General features: G+C 38.0%; 4 protein-coding genes across 5 annotated transcripts; 2 read left to right on the top strand and 2 right to left on the bottom strand.

The window, feature by feature from the left end:
* Window positions 1-2,299: 2,299 nt before the first annotated feature.
* Window positions 2,300-5,828, bottom strand: LOC117619764 (nuclear transcription factor Y subunit B-1-like). 2 transcript variants are annotated; one of them, XM_034349791.1, is made up of 7 exons: window positions 5,559-5,828; window positions 5,119-5,369; window positions 4,872-5,001; window positions 4,603-4,608; window positions 4,387-4,470; window positions 4,226-4,267; window positions 2,300-2,781 (listed from the first exon to the last, which is right to left on the bottom strand). In XM_034349791.1, the coding sequence occupies exons 2-7, from the start codon at window positions 5,352-5,354 to the stop codon at window positions 2,737-2,739; spliced, it is 543 nt and encodes a 180-aa protein (XP_034205682.1). In that variant the 5' UTR covers window positions 5,355-5,369; window positions 5,559-5,828; the 3' UTR covers window positions 2,300-2,736. The 2 variants fall into 2 exon arrangements, with proteins under 2 accessions (XP_034205682.1, XP_034205683.1); XM_034349792.1 differs by having other exon boundaries at window positions 4,226-4,264; window positions 5,559-5,706.
* Window positions 5,829-7,049: 1,221 nt separating this feature from the next.
* On the bottom strand, window positions 7,050-10,148 carry LOC117620365. The gene is made up of 9 exons (XM_034350543.1): window positions 9,946-10,148; window positions 9,359-9,845; window positions 9,128-9,245; window positions 8,844-8,947; window positions 8,328-8,413; window positions 8,113-8,222; window positions 7,986-8,018; window positions 7,788-7,847; window positions 7,050-7,274 (listed from the first exon to the last, which is right to left on the bottom strand). Exons 1-8 carry the CDS (start codon window positions 10,145-10,147, stop codon window positions 7,800-7,802), a joined length of 1,188 nt encoding a protein of 395 aa, XP_034206434.1. The 5' UTR covers window position 10,148; the 3' UTR covers window positions 7,050-7,274; window positions 7,788-7,799.
* A 1,404-nt stretch (window positions 10,149-11,552) lies between these two features.
* Window positions 11,553-12,960, top strand: LOC117619932. The gene is made up of 2 exons (XM_034350009.1): window positions 11,553-12,513; window positions 12,611-12,960. Exons 1-2 carry the CDS (start codon window positions 11,591-11,593, stop codon window positions 12,834-12,836), a joined length of 1,149 nt encoding a protein of 382 aa, XP_034205900.1. The 5' UTR covers window positions 11,553-11,590; the 3' UTR covers window positions 12,837-12,960.
* A 2,255-nt stretch (window positions 12,961-15,215) lies between these two features.
* Window positions 15,216-20,638, top strand: LOC117617347. Its single transcript, XM_034346680.1, has 3 exons — window positions 15,216-15,335; window positions 15,548-19,593; window positions 20,153-20,638. Exon 2 carries the CDS (start codon window positions 15,559-15,561, stop codon window positions 19,582-19,584), a length of 4,026 nt encoding a protein of 1,341 aa, XP_034202571.1. The 5' UTR covers window positions 15,216-15,335; window positions 15,548-15,558; the 3' UTR covers window positions 19,585-19,593; window positions 20,153-20,638.
* The last annotated feature ends 115 nt before the right edge of the window (window positions 20,639-20,753 follow it).

The following is a 20,753-nucleotide window of genomic DNA, read 5'->3' as shown; positions in this document are numbered from 1 at the left end:
CTATCATCATCTTCAGCCTCATCATCTTCACTGTCATCTGCCTCATTATCTCCCTCCTTATGTACCTCATCATAACCATCATCATCTAAATCAACATCCACTTCTACAAACTGGTTCCCCAACTCACCAACATCAGTTTCAGTTTCAACTTCTACTTCCAACCCCAATTGTGGAGTAGATGCAGATGCCTGGCTCTCTGGGAAATGCGGTTGATTCTTATATGAGAGATATAAAGGTTGAACTCTAGAAGTAGGTGTATACTCCACAAACTCAACTACATGGGCATCTACTTCAATTGGAACAAACCCCCTTCTTTTGTTCCAGTAGTGGTACTGTATTTTTTTATGGTCATATCCTAGAGAGATAGCAACATCAAACAGGTCAAGCATTGACAGGTGGTTAGCATTACAGTTGTCTGCCCAAGTAACCTTACCCCGAACATACTTCCCCTCTGAAATATAACCTCCATGGTGAATTTCTAGGGAGAACAAATCTGGATCACCTAAAAAAAACAGAAAATTATATATAAAACCACTATTTTACCACACCAACTTTTCTTTACTGCCCAACTACCATTCTAAACTTCAAATTCACTCAGGTCCACCGATAATTATGCAGACAAAACAACACAAATGCTTCGGGACCACAAGTGTTTCATATTCAAAACAGCATATCAGACAACACCACAAAATGTGCAAACAACCGACACCAAGGACCACACAAGCTTAAACAATTTCAAATTGGGAAAATCGATTACTTACCGTACTTGGGAGGAGGCCCTCTGTTCCGCACCTGCAAAGGCAACACATCCAGACTCATGCTGCGTCGAATCAACAGAGCCAAAAGAACCTTTATGAAAAAGCTTTCAGATTCCCTCAATTCCAACCTTAGATTTCGTCCTTTTTCCCGCCCAAATTCCAGTCCCTTTCTAACCCTACCCTACCAATGTGAAAGAGAAGTGCGAAGTGTGTGAGAGAGGAGAGGTTGCTAATTCAATCCACGCCTAATGCCGAAAATAACCCTCAATCAAGCATCAACGTGGGTCAAATAGACGGACTAATGGATGAAATGTTCGAATTTTGACGGTGGGGGTAACATTGATAATAAAATTTAATTCGAGCCTTTAATTCGCTAAAAAAAAAGGTTAGGTGGTAAATTGAGAATTATGTTCAAGTTCAGGGGGCAATTCAGCAGAATACCCTACTTAAATCGAGCCTGAATCCTTAAAACCATATGCGGAGAATATTCTCTTGTGTTATATATATATATATATATATATATATTACATATAACAATGTTGAGCGCTTAGATTATAAATTAGGATTAAAAAATGCAAGTGAACAAAAAGTTAGATTCACGATTTACTGGCATAACATAATATATGAACAAAAAGTTAGATTCACGATTTACTGGCATAACATAACATATCATACTGTTTGACGAGATAGAAATTATAAGTAGGAAAAAAAGGGGAATTAGAAATAGCCAGGTGCATTAAGTTGTTATCCAATAGGGTAGAGACAACTTGGTCCAAAATTGATAGTGGTGGAGAGTATGAGAGGGGGTTGAGTTGGCAAAGCCTCGTGCAGGCAAGAAATGATAGTCACGTCGTGGGGGGGTGGAGGGAGTGGGATGAGATTATTTTATAGCAGCTACTTCATGTTCATGCGGCATTTTTCTTGTTTTGATTTTTGCCTTTGCAAACCAAATTTCAGACTCAATTTGTTTCAGACAGAAAAAGAGACCAGATCAATATGATTATCATGTGTTTTCTCTCTCTCTCTCTCTCTCTCTCTCTCTCTCTCTCTCTCACAGAGTCTATTATTATCATAGCTCACGTGCATGCAACGTGACAACTACCCTTTCAAAATTCAAACCTTTGGTGACATTCATCACGTGCTGGCACGTGGCCTGTGAACAAGATAAAGAGTACATGGACATCTTGTGGAGCTAGGTGTTTGTTTTTGAGCGTGAGTCATGCGCTCATGTCTTACAACATACAGGCCTCGTTTGGTGGCTCGGCTTAAAGCGTATTGGAGTTGGAGTCTAAAATACAGTCCAAGTCACCAAACGTGGTCTCAGTGTTTCTTTCTAGCGGGTTCATGACCGAACACTAGACAATGTGTAAATAGGGACTTTGAGGAACCTAATTCGTCCTCTTTTTTATTCTATAAAACCCATATGTCCTTGGAACACTAACAACTAATTATTCATGCATGCTAAGAACAAGAAAGGATAGCAGCCAAAAATCCATGCCCTCCATTGACAAGGAAATTTACTATATACATCATAAAATGGATAACCAAACTTTTCATATGAAAATCTTCATATATTTCAACTTTTTCTTTCACGGGGATTCTCGAAAAGCATCCAATCTTATCAAACAGTATTTCTTCACACGGTCAGGCAACTAAACTAGACATAAGGCCAAAGCAAAATTTACAAACAACTCCAGCTATTGAGAGCATCTGCGAAATACAAAACTCTCCTAACCCAACCAAAAACAGAAACCCCAGAAACACTTGGTTCTTTGATTAACTCAGATTCACATAAATGATACTATCAGTATTGGAAACTTAACAACTTTACCACCTTCGAGTTCTTAAAAATTGATATATGACAAATTAAAACTTCCAGTTGTTGCTTCGCACGGAATCAACAACCGCATGATGTGCCTGCATTGCAAGATATTGAGGAACACGTCCTCTCTTCTTCCTCATACCATAAACAAAAGCATCAATTTCCATTTCCCATATTGTTCAAAGGCACATAATATTCCTCCTACAATTGAGAAGGAAAAAAAACAAGGCAAATGAATTCATTCTCTTAACTAAAATAGCCAAATAAAGCAGTAAGAAATCATATCCTTTATAAAAAGCAATAAAATAAATGTAAAGACATCAGTGTCACATCATGTTTTAACCAAATACACGATATTATAAAAGATGGATGGATCATTTTTCGAAAGCACATAGCAATGCGGTGCATCAATAAGCATTCTAAAGAAACACATAGTATAGTGCTACCTGAACACTTTTAATTAACATTTCATAAAATGGCTTCAAAAAACATCTTTAAACAGGTTCTTGATATGCATTGGCATTACCACTGTAATAGACAGAATATTAGTAAGAACTAAGAAATTTATATATGACATGTGTCTATTTGAAGACTATTTTAAATCAGTCCATAATGTGAAGTCTGCTTCAGATGACTAAATGCTACATCTTATTAGCATCTTCAAGAAATCCAGAGCTTATAGCCGGGGAAAATCTAAACTATCTTTTCCCAAAACTCAAACAGACAACTGCTGCAAACTGCCTTAGAATTTACATTGACATGTTGACAACTACCTCCAGCCTATAGATAGTAAAGCCTAAGCTATCTCTTCTTCACTTCAGATTGTCTCATTGGATAATCTAAGTCCTACCAATAACCTTCGAGGACAAGACAAAAATAAAAGGCAGTTTGGCATTGCAAGCATCAAATCCTTCCCAAGCATACAAGAATTAAAAGATTAGTTCATGTATAAAGTTACTAAAAAACTTATTCATCTATATAGCATTGCATAAGTGACGGACGGTCTCTAGTCTTGCTTTAGAGTTTTAAATTGTTCCTATTATATTTTCATAGGAAGGAGGAGATTTGTTGGAGGTATGAACTCTAAAAACAGCTGCACATTCTAATTTATTTTTCTTTCCTCTTGCGGGAAAATTAGATTTCTCTGAGTCACTATCAATCAAATGATTTACTGTACATATACTGAAGTTTTGCTATACACAACTTAACTCAATTCATGTTTCCTAGAATTACTACATCTTCACCTAGAGACAAAAAAAAAAAAATGTAATTCTATATTGTATTTGGCATTAGAGCAGTTTGGTGGCTTAAATGGACTACGCGGATTGGAAGCACTTCTATAAAACCAGTGCCTTATCTAGTAAATTTTTTACCAAATTCTAAGAATACATCAAATGCTCAATAATTATTTATAATGTTTCCCATGAGCACTAAAACGTCAAATAAATCATGCCATCTTAAAGCAACATAGGGTAAATATGCCCATTGTGCAATCTTGTTGGTTGGGATTGCATTCTTTTCAAAGGGTTACACATACATATACATATATATACATATATATGTGTGTGTGTGTGTGTGTGTGTGTGTGTGTGTGTGTGTGTATTTATATAATTATATATGTACATAGATCGAAAGAGAGAGTTACTTGAGGATTGACGTAGTTCAATGATCCCTGATGAACAAACTGCTGTATTCATTCACCACCAGCAATAAAAGAGAATGGGGTCAGGTCATAATCCAAAGTTTAAGCTATTTTAATGGAATTTTTAAAAAAAAAAACAACAACAACTCTAAAGCCAATCAGACCTGTGAACTTGGGCCAGGCATGGCTCCAATAGCATTCCCTTTAGCAGATCCATCTCCACCCCTAGCAGATCCCTTTGCATCACCCTGTTCAAAGTTTGGCAAGAAAGTTATTTCTAACCCCACCGAAGAGATATGAACGAATAGACTAAACAATTCAAATGTAGTTCAATCAAAGATAAAAAAGATATTAAACAGAACTAAAGAACGTTTAGTTACCTCCAACTGTGACAATGCAATGATCCCATAAATCAAACGAAGGGCCAAAACAAACAAAAAGAAAGAGAATTGTCAGCTTGAACTGATAAGGAGTAAACCCATTGCATGAATTGAAAGCAAGATGGAAAAAACCTCATTCAATTGAGGCTCCTCCATTATTAAAATCTACAATAGAACTCAAATAAATGCTACAGCCAAAAATTAACATCTAAAATCAACATGAACACTACAACAGAAAGAATATAGGGCAAAAGTTGAACAATAATTACCTCCCTGTACCTAGCCAAGTAAATCCTGAGGGGCTCAATATAGTCCTCAAACCCTAACGTGGCCATCGCCCACAACAAATCATCACCGTTGATGGTCTTACGCTTCTCCTTTTGGCACTTGTCGCTGGCCCTAAACATCCAAAACCCCCCAAAAGAATGAACACAAAGGCGGTGCGATTGAACAGCGAGAAACGAAAAAGCAAGAACAAAATCAATGGAGAGAGAGCAGGAGCTGAAAAAAAAATACTCGCTGGTGACGAAGCTGATGAATTCGGAGACGCATTCCTGGACGGTGTCCTTAGCGTCCTTGGCGATCTTGCCGTTTTGCGGCAAAGCCTTCTTCATGATGCGACTGATGTTGGCGATGGGCAGATACCTGTCCTGCTCACGCACGCCGCTGCCGCCGCCGCCGCCTCCCTGAGGGCTCTGCTCGCCGCCGCTTTCATGGCTCCCGCCTGCCGGGCTCGTCGGTGCCTCCGCCATTATCACAATCGATCACTGCATTTCATCAAACAATTCATCTTCATTCTTTTGCTCGTATAATAGAAATAAAATAGTTTTTTCATCGGAATTGAAATTGGAGCCCTAGGTCGGCCCATTAGGTTTGCCATTATTGTGCAAGCTTCAAGAAAGAGAGTGAAGGAGAGAGAGGGAGAGAGGGAGAGAGGGAGGTGGCCCTTTTCGTACCTGTAGGTATGTATAGAGGGATGGAGAGAGAAAGAGAGAGGAAGAAATGGTGTGTTTGTATTTGGCGCGCTGGGAGAGGAGATCTGACGATGGAGAGAGATGGAATGAAGAAGGTTTTGGCTTTATGCTTATCATTTATCAACACCGTTCGTTGTGGTTTTGTTTGCTTCTTTTTCCAGAATTACAGGGACGCGGGCCTCTTGATCTTGGGCTTCATACAACACAAGGGGCCTAAAAAAGCTTTGAGCCTTTGAATCATTTATCAAAAACTCGAGTCTAGAAAAGGGTTTCGCAATTTCAACACGATTTGATTTTTATTACGAACACTCGCTACTATTGATAATAAAAGGTCGGATTAAGGGGTTTATAGTTCAAATCGTTAAGAGTATTTATTCATACATTAGAAGTCTTGTGTTTAAGTGTCCTTCTTCTAATATCACTTGTATATAAAATAAATAAATAAATAAATCGGGGTTACTATTAAATTCTAATAATTTAATTTTGACATGATTGAAAGTTTAACTAGATATTACGCAAAGAAAGTGACCAATTGAGTGTTATTTGGATTGGCATGCTCCTAAGTGTTCTTGGATTCAAACTTCTATATTATTTATGTGTGTGAGTTTTTCCTTCTTCCCTTTTTAATTTTGGTGAAAAAAATTTTATTATTTTTTAATATTTATTTATGATTTTGCTATATTAGGATAAAGTGAATATTATTTTATTTTATGATAGGTATATAAATGATAGGTTTTAATTTGAAAATGAGGGCAACACGACACGACTCGGTGGCCACCTCCAACGACACAATGACTGAGCATTATTAACATATAAAGCACTAACATAATTTATGGTGGGTCTCAAGGTTAGGTTAAGCTGGCGTATACAAATATGATCATCCTTATCCATTCAAATTGAACAATGGTGGTTGTGACGAATTATTATTATGAGCTATGTGCCTAAGCTGCACTTTTGCACTCATTGTTCACAAACAAGGCATGTTAATTTGTGTAGGTAATTATTTTTTTTTTTTATTGAACTGAAATTATGAATGTATAACACCAAGCAGCAGTGTGACAGTCAAGCTCAAATATTTTTTCACTTAAATGTCAATTGAGTCCTTGATCGGGCCATATCGTTTCAATTTTATATAAACTATTCATCTTGAGTTGAATCCTTTAACCAACCTGCTAATCAGTCTTATCGTGTTGCAAAACCAACACATTTGGTCTTTAAGTAGAATCCTTTAATCAACATGCTAATCAGTCTTATCGTGTTGTAAAACTAAGCTAATTTTTTTTGGTCAAATCTCTAAGCTAATCTTATCACTCATTATATTATCATCAAACAAAACCCACCTGATCAAGGAAAAATGAATTTATAAAATGCCGAGGTCCAAATTAATAAATGAAACAAAATGGAACAAAGAAAAATTAGACATTTGTTAGGCCACAAATCACTAATTAGCTACTTCATTTGGGAAGATGCTTGTTTGGCTGTCAAACACGTATTATTCCAACTGAAAACTTGTACAAGAATGCATTCAAGCCCTTTACACTTTTGGGGTTCACAAACAATCAATGCTCCTTCAACTTCCCTGGATTCTTTAGGTTCACGTCTTAATCAGAATGCCCTAGAAAGCCTAGGGGTGCCCTAGAGAAAGCAAAAGTTGCTACTTGGTACCTAACAATTAAGGGTGCCATCAAGCTGCATTTCCTGCACAGATTAATTCTTCTAATAAATTCAGGAGAAAAATGTTTGAGCAAAATCATAGGCTGGTTGGAGAATATATATGGTTTTTGTGGAGAATTATAAACTACATATTAACAAAAAACATGTTTCTGCAATAATCAACTAAAGAAATCCGAGGGTCCAAAACGATAGCGCAAATTACCTTGAACAAAACCATATTTGATGATAGAGGGTACAATTACAAGAATTATTTTGCATAACATGTGTAAATCGTACCCAAAGAGATCAAACTAATTTCTATGTATGACAAGAGGCTTAATAATCATATAAGAACCTAGGATGGTTTACATACGAAACAGAGTACATCCATTTATTTTATGATCCTTGGTTCACTTGAACTGGAGGAACAGAATCATAGAGAGCTTAATGGCCAAATCACATAAAGTCCAGCTTGGTTACACGTCCCAGTATCGGATGGAGGCACAAGATGATAGACACAAGTATTAACATCCTATGCAAGAAAGAAGATACCTCCACCTTTTATACAAACTAACTGAGAAAGTACCCTTCTGAAGCTGCTTTCTCCATGACCTCTTTCTGCGCAAAAGAAGTTAAATGTCAACTCTTCCAATGTTCATTATCAGATTTATGGGGAATCGACTAATATACTCTTCTTTCATCATGTGTGCAACAATTTTGACACATTTGGTGCCAGAGAAGAATATATAGATTTACCTGGATTATTGTAGTGACCATCCCAGGACCCTCCTGGTTATAATTGCAAAACAAATAAATAGTGAAGAAAAGAACAAAGAAAATGGGCAGAACAGTTGCAGCATCTTAAAACTCTAGATGTACACACCTCAAAATGTTTGTCTTTCCATGAGATCTCCTCCCAAGATTTAGAATTTAGTGATTCCCATGAACTTGGAAAACTAATTGTCTCCGCGTGCTGCAGAAGTCTCAAGCTACCTGCAATGTAAATCTTTTTAAATCTTATGATAAAATATTCTATGAATCTAGGAGAGTGTTTCCTCTGCCCAAATTTAAAGTTGGAAGAGATAAGTAGAGGCTTACTTGTAATGAACGCCTCTGCCCAAAATTCACTCTCTGACCACGATGGTGCAACTTCTCGAAAGGGGATTCCCTTGCTCAAGCATACTCTACATAAATTACAAGAAGCACAATCAACTGATCAGCTACCAAAATGGGAATCACTTAATAAAAAGTGACCCGGGTGCATTCAAATACAAAATGTATCTTGGACCAGAATTCCCAAGTTAATACTTCCTCCAAGGTCACTCATAAGAGCTCAATAACCCTATGGAGAAAACCTTGCAAAACAGTTTATTTAACTTTTTCAAACATTCAACAGAACCAGTGGACACTAGAGAAGGCTAATCAGAACTTCCCTTTTTAAACCACATACACCATTCAACACAAACTGTGGATACTAAAGAAAATAAGACTTCCATGTGTAAAGAAATAACCAGACACCAGACAACACAAACTGTGGCGATGGCGCTAATCTACATAGTAAATATATTTGAAAAAAATATAGCAGGGGTTCAACAGTAGGAGGGGGGGACTTACTCAATGACCAATTGGCGTATAATTCCTGGAAGGACATGATCAATAATAGGAGCTGTCTGTACTTCAAAACAGTGCACACTTTGCCCCTTAGCTTCATCGTTATCCTGAAAGCACCTTTCACATTGTTTTCCAATTAAACAGCTATCCATAACTAGGAGAGTCTAAGACACATCACTTGGTCATAAACATACTCTCCTTATCAACAAACAGACAAAGAAGTCTCACTTAAAACTGAGTTAATCTAATGTAGTTAAAAAAAAATTCAAAATCCAAGAGCCTCTAACCTTCCGGCAGACGACAAAGAAGTTTGAGACCGTCCCCTCAAGAATCCGGTCACCGTCATTAGACAACAAGAGCTCGGTCCCATTGGGCGGCCTCAACCTCTCCAAAGACTTCCTAATCCTGCAAGTTAAGCAACCCGGCAATCAAAACTGCTGAAAATACTTAAAGCCCAAGTAAGAAAAATCCAAGCTTTAACTCATTCACACATTGATAAGTTGTCAGATATAACCAACCTCACCCAATCCGAATACTTAGCAGAAGCATCGTCTCTCCCACGACCCACCACAGCCAAATGCGCACCGTTTCCTTCGATACCAAACACAGTTGGCACATAAGTCCCAATGTAAATACTCACATCAAAAACCCCATTGCCAAATCTTTCATGGTCCAAGCCCTCACTCTCATTCTCACTCAATTTCTCCAAATTGCCACTGACCAGAGCTGTAATTGACAGTTCCTCTCCCTCACTCCTCTCATTCAAAGCAATCGGCAACACTCGTTTCATCGAACGATTCACGAGCTCGCGAACCTCTGACTGGAGCAAAGGGGAATTGGAGGAGAGCGACGGCAACGAAAGCGACGTCGTTTTGTTGGGTCCGAACAGAAGCTGAGGATTCGAATTGTATAGAATTGCTACTGAGTCCACCAGTCTCTTCAAGTGCCGTTCCCAGAACAGCACGAACGACGCGTCTTTGTGAGTGCGAGACGTCGTGTACGCTCCTGGTGTGATCGGAGCAGGCGCGAAATTGGATTTTTAAGTTACTGTTTTTGGAAAAATTGAATTTGATTTTCAAACAGAGAAACAGAGAGAATGGTGTACCTGGATGCGTTTCGAGGAAGCTTGTAACCGGTGGAGTGTTGGCGGGCTGTGAAACGACGCCCTTGCTGAACAAGAACCTGGGGCTTAAAGTCGCCATTGATTTAGTTGCTGATGGTCGCCATTGAGTTTTAATCGTTGAGGTTCTGGGTTTGTAGTAGTGAAAGTGATCGAAGAGGTTGACTGCCAGTACAGTGTCGTTCATTTGTAATGAAAAATATAGGACAGTACGAAACTCTCGTTTTTAGAACAACAAATTGTAAAGATAAAGAAATGACAATTTTTTAATTAAAAAAAATACATAAAGAAATTACATTTAACCATTCAATATGTATGAGAAATTCAAGAAAAAAAAAATATGTATGACAAACCGCATCATGCATTAGCATTACTAGTTTTCAATATTGAATATGTGAAAATGGACACGCATTTTATTTGTTTTTGCTTCAATTTAACATGAATATGTCTGCCCTCAACATGATAATAAACCATAAATATACATAAGAAAATATTTATACACATATTGATTATACAGTTTCGATCTCTTGTAGTCATTCACCGTTAGATGTAAATTCAACGGTTCACTCAATCTTGCACTCCTTTTAAATTTTTTTTTTGAACCATTGAATTAATATCCAACGGTGGGTGACCACAATCTCTTAGACTCTTGTGGTCCAAGAGATCAGAACTGATTGACTATATAACAAAATTCTAAAATAAGATATTGGAGGAAACTAAAAATATATTACACACCAGTAAAAACATACTTTTATATGGACATATCTGATATATTTCACTTGTTAACTTTTGGAATTATATTGTTGAATGATGCTATAGGTGTGTTTTGGGGCAATGCTATTGTATAATTTTTTTGTTGTTTTTGGATATTTCTAGATCATCATTTTGGGGTGAATCTTGTTGTTTGCTTATCGCTTGTAAGTGTATTTTAACTTCCTTACTCTTTAATGGAGAAAGTAAGGCAATAACATTCAATATCAACGGTATCAACAAAACGATGCATTTAATTTATTTAGTATCCCTATCTCAAAAACAAACATAAATTGTATTAAGATATGCACACATATCCTTAATTATTCAAAAGAAAGTCCATATATAGTTCATTAATATTATAGATTAATTTTTGTCATTTTATGGTTTGTGTGTTCAAAAGCATCAAAAAATCATGTATATCAGAAAACCCTAATTTGTCCCAACGTGCATGGATAACTCAAGTGGTTACCTATTAAAGAAAAAAATTTAATCAATAGGCCTTTTGGTAAGTGACATTTAAACGACCTGTTGTAGATTTACTTTTGACCAGATTCAGACAACAAAAGAAATATATATATACATACATATATATATATATATATAGTAACTGTTACAAATTAAAGCCCTCTCCATTTCTGTAAATGAAGAATGGTCATCATCTTTCACAACCAAGCGTACCCCTTCACTCCCAAATGAAAGCCCTTTCCATTTATGCAAATGAAGAATGGTCATCACCTTTCACAAACAAGCGTACCCTTTCACTCCCAAACGCTACAACTGTTCCTCCCTATAAATTCAAACCTCACTCTCCACCCAACACAATCCTATCAAAACCCAAATCACTCTCTCACTCATTTCCACAGCATCACCAACAACAATGGATGCCTCATCTTCCTCCACTTTCTTTACCTCCTCCGGCGTACCCCAAGCCCCTATCTCAGTCTCCCAAGAAGAGTTCGCCCTTTTTCACAACATTGACCGCAAGCTTTTCTCTCGCCTCATCTTTCCCCTGGGGCGTGACCCGGCTGAGTCTGCCCAGGTCATGGCCCTGTGGATGTGGCTCGAACACGCGGCTAAGGAGTATAACTTTGTGCACAAATTATGTGTCACTTTACCTGACACCCTTCTTAATGGCATTGCAGATGAGTCTGTCGTGGCCTTGAACTGCATTCAACAAGACGATTTCCATGTCGACATCACCAACCGCAACCAAGACATGCCCTTATTCAATGCCCTAACCAAAAGCTGCGCCACCCTTGAATTCTTCCACCAAAATCGCCTCGGCATCATTCGGGGCATCACCAAGTTGTTCAACGAGGTTTGCATAAGAGCCTTTGACAACTTGTTCCCTAAACCACAACCAAATCGAGCTGAACAAATGATGTTGAATGCCGGCACGTTTCGTCCTTACAATCCATCATTTCACAATGCTACAGTTGCCGCCTATGACATGGTTGGGGTATCAAACATGGGACTTTTTCCAAATCAAAGAATGTATGGTGAGGATGTGAATAATAATCCACCGTCTTTGGGGCCTTATCAGCATATTCATCTCTTGGCCAGGGCTGCGACGAGGGGGGATGCTGCCCTAGACTACTTGCGTGGTGTTTTTGATCCCTATGACCTTGCTGCTCAGCGCCAGATTTTGAATGAGGAGATGGGGGATGTTTTGAGCCGTTTGAATATAAATGATGATCAGCAAGAGGTAGAGGATGTGTCTGCTGATGAGAGGACTATTTTCTTGACATTTTCTAAGGGCTATCCCATTTCTGAAGTTGAAGTCAGAGAGTTCTTTTCTAGGTTATATAACACTTTTTTTTTTTTTTGGGGTATGGTATTTCTTTTTATATAATTATAAATTAAAATTGTTTTTTGTTCTATTTTGTTTTGTGGACAGGAAATTTGGAGACTTTATTGATGGCGTTTTTATGCAAGAAGTGCCTGCTGAGGAACAACCATTGTATGCCCGTCTTGTGGTTCGTTCTATTTCCTCCATTCCAATTGTTCTTGACGGGAAAAACAAGGCCAAATTCTCCATCAATGGGAAGCATGTTTGGGCAAGGAAATACGTGCGTAAATCAAAATCACCAGGAGAACCAAGTTCACCTGTAACTTCAGTTTAAGTAAGTAGTTTTGGCTTTAAGAGTCTTTCGTTTTGTAAGAATGAAGTTGAGTGAGTCTGCGAGTTGTACGTACCCACAATTATATAGTGTATCCTAAATGATGAATAAATTTTGTACCTCTCAAGCAGTATTGTCAATTTGAAGCATTAAAAGTTTCTTCGGTTTTCAGTGCTTCACAATTCAAGAATCTTCATAAAAATGTTGCACACGAATTATGAGTGAATAATGCAACTTCTTGTATTACATATAAGGAATAGTACTAATACAAACTATTGTGATGTACACAACCACGCAAACAATATTCTCACGTGCACGTAGACTATTGATCTTAACAATAGATTTTTAAATACAAGAGATTTTCAAACAAGATGCAATAACGTATCTTGAAATAATTTGTTTAATTTGTGAACCGTACAGTTTTAAAAGAACGATAGTTAAACTATATATTTATCGATGATTGACATTGACATTTTCCATTTACATAAAATACATTTGAAATTAATTTTTGTCCATGTGAAGCACTGGATATGCATTTTTCTTTTGAAGGTAAGTACAATTATTTGATATTAATTTTTTTCCAATAGCAAATTTAACCCATTAAATTTAGTCAAGGGTAGATGAGTCAAAATTACATATAAACCTTACATACCAAAATATAAAAGAAAATTTTAGTTGTACTCAATAAAAGGTAAAATATTAAGGATATAGCTTAGGCCAATGATGGAAAATATTAAGGAAATATCATTTTGTTTAGAGTGCTGCTAAATAAACCTTAAAATTAACTGAGTACACCATACTACCAAACTACTTATTGAATTACTAATTTACCATAATATAAAATAACAAAAAAAGATATATTGAATTGTGAAACAAATAAAATTTTAATAAGTACACCTTACTCACTATATTCAACCCTTATCAGACGTAGAAAAATCTTCGTATTGCTTGGTGCTCACGAATAACGTAGCGAGTATTAGTTTAGGATTGGTATTACGAAATTAAAGATTTTGATGAAACTCAAAATCTAAAAAGATGGCACAAATTCATGTAAAAATAGAAATCTGGTTTGAGATTGGTATTAGAGTATTGTACTAAGGTTATTTTTGATAGTTAAATAGGGTGTACTTAGTTAATTTTACATTTTAATTAAAATATTAGAATAAACTTAAATTATAAAATGTACTTATTTAATTTTAAAGTTCGTTTAGCAGCACTCTTTTGTTTATTCACCTCATATGCGGTATTTTATGCAAGGTCTTCTTCCTTCCTCTGCTGTGTGTGCGTACTTACGTTAGGTTAGGTGTGGCGTCTGCAGTTCAAATAGTTGGTATAAGTACCGTAATCTTTTCTTGTACAAGGTAAAAATTCAAGTACGTGGTATGGTTGTCTTGGACCCACGTGTGAGTTTGTCAGGGCTACTGCCCAGCCAGCTGTGACCACTTCAATTATTATTATTTGATGGGACCAAATTCATTAAATTTGCTAACGTTACCTCTATGAACATATTATTATTTTTTGCTGCAATTTTTATTTTTCCAATAAGGACTTTTGGTTTGGAGTTATCTATTAGATAGCAGTCTTGATTTTTTGGACTATAAGAGTTAAAGAGATTTGTGGTCATTCACCGTTGAATTTACATTCAACGATTTACTCACTCTTGCACTCATTTTAAAAAACTTTTTTGAACTATTAGATTAATATTCAACGGTAGGTGACCACAATCTCTTAGACTCCTGTGGTCCAAGAGATTGGAACTGTAGATGTTAGTGGATTAAATAAAATTTTCCTACTTCTTAATTATATTCCAGGATAAAACAATTGGATGAATTCCGTGAAATCATTTCATAGAAAGTTTATTGATACATATATATTTTTAAATAAAGCGAATCGACTTTGATTCTTAACTAATTATTAACGTAAAATTCTTCATAGACCGAACACTTTTAGTATTTAGAAAATAGTTGTATCTCCTATCTTTCCACTTCAAATCAACCCATTAAAATTGTTTATATTGCAAAACCATACTTCTATTATGAAACCTTTTCTGATTTGATTTTGCCTCACTTGGTATTAGTATCACATAAGGTATCATCATATCAGCAATGGGATTGAGATAAAATTTATTAAATAAAATCATTAATAGATAAGAAAGGACGCACGCACCTAATGCTCCCGAACGTCATATTAGAAAGTGACACGTAGTAAGATGAAAAGCGAGAGATTTACTACGCACACGTGTCTCCAGTTGATTAGACTTTCACAATTGACCTGTGAACGTTTACCTTCCATAAAATTAAAGAAGGCTGAGGTAACCAATCACTGTAAAGTTTGAAAAGGGACAATAAAGCAATCTGTTCGGCCTCTGCGCAATTAATTTTCTTAGATCTCCAAAAGGACACTTACCCTTATACCCAAATAATACACGAAATCACAAACTCTCTCTCTCTCTTCTAAACCCCCAAACCTCGAAGGCTTTCACTTTCTCGAGAAGATCTGGAGGTAAACTCAAAAATCACTCTCCTTAAGCTTTCAACTTTCAAAATCTGTTTGTTTCTTATATGCTATGCTTTCCCTGTTCGGTAAATTTCTCGATTGCGTGCTTAGATTTGCTCAGTTTTGTCTCTAGGGTTTATCGATTTCGTGAATTTTTTTTTTAAAATAAAAATAAAAATGAAAAGAAGCTTTCTTTGATGATTTTGAAAAATACCCAGATAATATCTCAATGGATGAACAAAAGGAGAATGATGTTCCTGTTGGTACTGGCTCAGAGTCCACGGTGACTGCCGGTGGGCATGTAGCTGGTGAAATCCTAGCGGGGTCTGAGGCTTGTGTGAGTGAGGGTCTGGTTGAGGGGTCTTTCACTGAGGATGCGGGTGAAGATGATGGTGGTTCTTGTAATGGGGATGATATAATGGTGGAGGTTCTGGGGTCTAATGTTTATGTTGGTGGAGTTTGCACTAGTGGGGATGGGGAGAAATCAGATGATGAGGTGGATCGTGATGAGTCGGATGAAGTTGATATGGGTTCGGAGAGAAATGTTGGGTCCTTGGGTGGAGATGGTGGTGGAGTGGGTGAACCGGATTCAATAGGTGGAGAAACCCAGGTTGTTCATATTGAGGAAGCTGAGGTGGTTGCAAGGGAGGTTGTGAATTCACAGGAAGTTAATGCTTCAGATGAAAAAGAAGATAATTCTACAGCTGAAAATGGAATTGGAGGTTCCTCGGCTGGAGCTCTATGTAGTGAAACACAAGTTGTGGAGAATGAAGGTACTGTTATTGAAAGTGTAGAAGTTTCAGGGAGAGGATTGGTGGAGGTTGTGGAACAAGAAACGAAGTCGGTTGTTGGTGGGGTTGATGCACTCCATGATTTGGAGACACAGAAAGCTAGTGTTTCAGATGATGAAGTATGGAATCCTGGGATTGAAAAAGCTGCAGTGATTATCAATGAAGAAGTTTCGAATCCCAAGCCCTTGAGTGAACAAACCCAAGTTCCTGCTGCTACTGGTGATGTTGCTGGGGAGGACAGAGTAGATACTTTGACTTCCCAAGTGGCAGGCAAGGAAACTGATAAAATTGATGAAAATTCGAGTCATTCAGTAGAAGAACAGCTAGTTAAGATTGAGCCAGTAGGTGTTAGCACCCACAGTAGCAGCAATGGACCTGCACATTCAGTGTCGTCATCTCTTCCAGCTCAAGAAGTTCATGGAGGTGAAATTGCAGTAAAAGGTGACCATGATCTTCTGACTTTTGAGAAAGACCAGTTCTTGAAACCTGAAGAGAGCGTAGAGAACATGGTTCATGATATTTCCCTGGTTGAATCAACTTCTGTATCTCTGCCAACAGAAGTAGTTCCAGGAGGTGTAGTTTCGGTTACAGACGGAGGCAGCCCTTCGAATTCTGTAAAAGATCAGCACTCGAAACATGAAAAGAGCATAGACAAGAACATGGTCCATGATATTGCACAGATTGAATCAAATACGGGGCAAGAGATGGAAGTGGACAGCCAAGTTAATGATGCTGGACAGGTTGGGTTAGATGGAGGGTGTGGAGAACATTTGATGTCTAACAATGATGTTCCAGAGCCAGCTGAAAAAGAGCAACCCCTGAAGTCTGAAGAGTCCTTAGAAAAGACTGCGACTGCTTATGTTGCTCCAGTTCATCCTAATATGGACATGGAGGGGGTCAAGGAACAAGTTACTGATGCCGAGGATGTATTATATGGAGGGGAACAGATAGAAGATAAAGGCCAATACACAATAGGCGGAAGCACTGAAATTGCAGCAGCAGATGATAATGTTCTCTTGCATCCAAATGGTCAGAACTTGAAAACTGAGACTCTGTACAGGAGCTCACAAACTGATATCCAAGTCACTGATAGTGGGGATATTGCTTCTATGGACACTGAGGAGGTTTTCAATTATGCCAGTGTGGCCGAGACTAATGTTGTGCATGAGGCAGGACTTAAGGAACAAGTTACTGATGCTGAGCTGGATGGTTTACATGGAGGGCATTACACAGAAGTTGAAACAGAAGCTACTGAGCAACCAAAATTCAGTGAAGAGGAAATTATTATGGAAGAAGCTATGCAGCCTGGTAGCTCAGATATTTTGCTTCAACCAAGATATGAGCTGCCACCAGAAAATGAAGGCTTGTTTTCTGCGTCTGATTTAGTTTGGGGTAAAGTAAAGAGCCATCCATGGTGGCCTGGACAGATTTTTGATTATACAGTTGCATCTGAGAAGGCAATGAAATATCATAAGAAGGACTGCTTTTTGGTGGCATATTTTGGGGACCGAACGTTTGCTTGGAATGAACCGTCTAGTTTGAAGCCTTTTCGATCTTACTTTCCCCAGGCAGAGAAGCAGTGCAATTCAGAAGCGTTTCAGAATGCTGTCAATTGTGCTCTGGAAGAAGTTTCAAGACGTGTCGAATTGGGACTAGCGTGCTCTTGCATACCAAAAGATGTCTATGAGAAGATTAGGTTCCAGATTGTTGGAAACGCCGGGATCTGCCAGGAATCAAGTAGAAGAGATGAAGTGGATGAATCTGCGAGTGCCAGTTCTCTTGAATGTAATAAATTGCTTGAATACATAAAAGCTTTAGCACGGTTCCCATCTGGTGGAAGTGACCAATTGGAACTTGTGATAGCTAAGGCTCATTTGCTGGCATTTTACCGCTTGAAGGGTTACTGTGGCTTGCCCGAATTCCAATTTTGTGGAGATTTATTGGAAAATAGAACAGATAGTTCCCTTTCCGAGGACAAAATAAATGTAGGTGAAAGGGACGAGCATATGATTGAAAAGGTGACTTTTTCTGGCCCGGACATTGTAAAAGTCCAGAGTAGCAATTCTAATAAGCGTAAACATAATTTAAGAGATGGAGTGTATTCTAAGATAAAAGAAAGAAGCCTGTCAGAATTAATGGAAGGTGGCATAGATTCTCTAGATGGTGATGATTGGTTGGATGGGAAAGATAGTGGTGGTTTGGTTTCACCATCCTCTGGAAAGAGACGGAAGGGTTTTGAGTATCATGCTGATGACTTAACAGTGCAAGATGGAAGGAAGGGTCTTTCTGTTGCAAAAGTTTCTAATACCACACATATCCCAAAGCAATCTTTTAAGATTGGTGAATGTATCCAGAGAGTTGCAAGCCAACTGACAGGGTCTCCCATAGTGAAGTCCAACAGTGACAGACCTGCTGGGGATACTTCTGATGTTGCTTTCCAGAGTTCTGGTGATGGCCATAGAGGGAGAGCAATTGATCCAACAGAGTACGCATCATTAGGTGAATTGCTGTCGCAACTTCAGTCGGCAGCAGAAGATCCACGGAACGAATACCATTTCTTGAACACTATTGTTAGTTTCTTCACTGATTTTAGGAATTCAGTAGCTGTAGGTCAGCAAGCTGGGGTAGAGCTTTTAGCTGTGGACAAAGTCGGTGGTAAAAGGAGGAAGTCGTCAAATTCTGGATTAGGGTTGCCCGAAACTTTTGAATTTGACGATATGAATGACACTTATTGGACAGACAGGGTAATCCAAAATGGTGCTGAAGAGCCTGCGTCACGAAGGGGCAGGAAGATTAATTTTCAACCTGTCGTCCTTGCCCAACCAGAAAAATCCCCTCAAGAGGGTCGCAGGCCATACTCCAGGAGGCGGTATTCTCAAGGAAATAATGCTTTGCCAGCAGAGAAACCTGTTGGCTATGTGGACGAGAATGCTCCAGCAGAACTTGTATTGAACTTCTCTGAGGTGAATTCTGTTCCTTCAGAAACAAAGCTAAATAAAATGTTTAGGCGCTTTGGACCTTTGAGGGAATCTGAAACAGAAGTTGATAGGGAAAGCAGTCGTGCTAGAGTTGTTTTTAAGAGATCTTCTGATGCGGAAGTTGCTTGCAATAGTGCTGGAAAATTCAACATCTTTGGACCAATACTTGTAAATTACCAGCTCAACTATACTCTATCCCAGCTCAACTATACTCCGTCTATCCAGTTTAGTGCTTCTCCCAGCGCTACAACCCAGGATCAGGAGATGCAACTTGTTCTCTCCCCCCATGACCATGAGATGCACCTTGATCTCTCCGCCCATGACCAGATGCAACTTGATCTTTCTACTCATGACCAGATGCAACTTGATCTTTCCACCCATGACCAGATGCAACTTGATCTTTCCACCCATGACCAGATGCAACTTGATCTTTCCACCCACGACCAGATGCAACTTGATCTCTCCACCTTTGAAAACCTGGTTTGAAGCTGTCAGGTATGTATGATGGTCATGGATTAAATTTCATCTCATTGATGATTGAAATTCTTCTTTTAAGTTTGCTTGTTACAAATTTTCCACTAGTTCTGTTAATTCCATATGAGGTGGTATATTTGAAGTTTATTTTGAAACAAAAATTAAAAAGTCAAATTAAGTGAACCATTAATCGGGTAGGGGAGTCTCAAATATTTAAACTTCAGGATTTTTTTTATTTATATCTTTATCACAGCATATTGCATTTCTTTATCTCATGTTTTTTATAATAAAAAAACTAATGAAGGGTGGGTGGGATTGAGAGGGAGAGGGCTATGGATATCGTACAATTTCAAGTGAATTTGGTCATAGAGTTATGAGCCTAGGCACATGGACTGATGTATGGAAAAAAAGGTTTTACTATGTGGTGTAGAAAATGATGAGCCGATTTTACTCAATATCCTGCTTGTTTGATTGCTATGCAATTATCCGATATATTTATTTTTTAAATTTCTTAAATTTCATAACGTAGGTTTTGTAGTCTTCTGATATTTAACTTTTCTTTTACACATGTTTACTGCAGGGGCAGCAAATGCTGAAGAAAAAGCAGATACGGTGCTGGTAAAGATGCCATAGGACATGCACAGCTGAATCGGATGCTGGAGGAGGTAACCTGACTGGTTATGCATCAACTCGTCGTGAATTTAATCCGTGCCAGGGTTCTCTCTGTTTTCTTTTCACAAAGATGCCTGTTTTTTCTTGCTTCTGTACACTTATGTGCGGTTCTTAGTCTGATCTGATATATAGCAGAGATAGCTGACCCTTCTTTGATGGCCGCAAGACTTAGATTACGGCATCATTTTCTGTCCTTGAAATGGGTGAACAAATCCTATTTGATTGTGCATGCCAGAATAACAGTGACTCAGAACTTTTCTAAAACCATGCTGGAGGTTTGAGGGTCGTTTTGCCCCTCAATCAGAGTTGCAAGCACTGTTTTGGAATAAGTTTTAATGCTTGGGAGAAGTGCTTATGCTTTTGCCATGTGAATGAGATATAATATGTTGACCTTTGCTTGTTTTCCCCTGGATGCAAAGCAGGCTGTGTACAAAGTCCATTCTTTCTTCATCACCATCAGTTGGTCTTATGTTACCATGGGATGCGTTGATGTCATGAAGAAAGGATTT

This window comes from Prunus dulcis, chromosome 2 (assembly GCF_902201215.1).
Source record: "Prunus dulcis chromosome 2, ALMONDv2, whole genome shotgun sequence".
Classification (NCBI taxonomy): domain Eukaryota; kingdom Viridiplantae; phylum Streptophyta; class Magnoliopsida; order Rosales; family Rosaceae; genus Prunus; species Prunus dulcis.
The sequence above is the reverse complement of the archived record's forward strand: the minus strand, read 5'-3'. Positions and strand labels throughout refer to the sequence as shown.

Bases quoted from the DNA above. Each gene is read 5' to 3' on its own strand.
- LOC117619932 (XM_034350009.1), top strand. From the start codon at position 11,591: ATGGATGCCTCATCTTCCTCCACTTTCTTTACCTCCTCCGGCGTACCC. The intron at 12,514-12,610 runs GTTATATAACAC...TTTTGTGGACAG, and splicing joins GTCAGAGAGTTCTTTTCTAG to GAAATTTGGAGACTTTATTG.
- LOC117617347 (XM_034346680.1), top strand. From the start codon at position 15,559: ATGGATGAACAAAAGGAGAATGATGTTCCTGTTGGTACTGGCTCAGAG.
- LOC117619764 (XM_034349791.1), bottom strand. From the start codon at position 5,354: ATGGCGGAGGCACCGACGAGCCCGGCAGGCGGGAGCCATGAAAGCGGC. The intron at 4,268-4,386 runs GTCTGATTGGCT...GAATGAATACAG, and splicing joins TGCCTGGCCCAAGTTCACAG to CAGTTTGTTCATCAGGGATC. The intron at 2,782-4,225 runs GTAACTCTCTCT...TCTCAATTGTAG, and splicing joins TGAACTACGTCAATCCTCAA to GAGGAATATTATGTGCCTTT.
- LOC117620365 (XM_034350543.1), bottom strand. From the start codon at position 10,147: ATGAACGACACTGTACTGGCAGTCAACCTCTTCGATCACTTTCACTAC. The intron at 8,948-9,127 runs GTTAGAGGCTCT...AGGTGCTTTCAG, and splicing joins TCTTTGTCGTCTGCCGGAAG to GATAACGATGAAGCTAAGGG. The intron at 8,223-8,327 runs GTAAGCCTCTAC...TTTACATTGCAG, and splicing joins GGCAGAGGCGTTCATTACAA to GTAGCTTGAGACTTCTGCAG.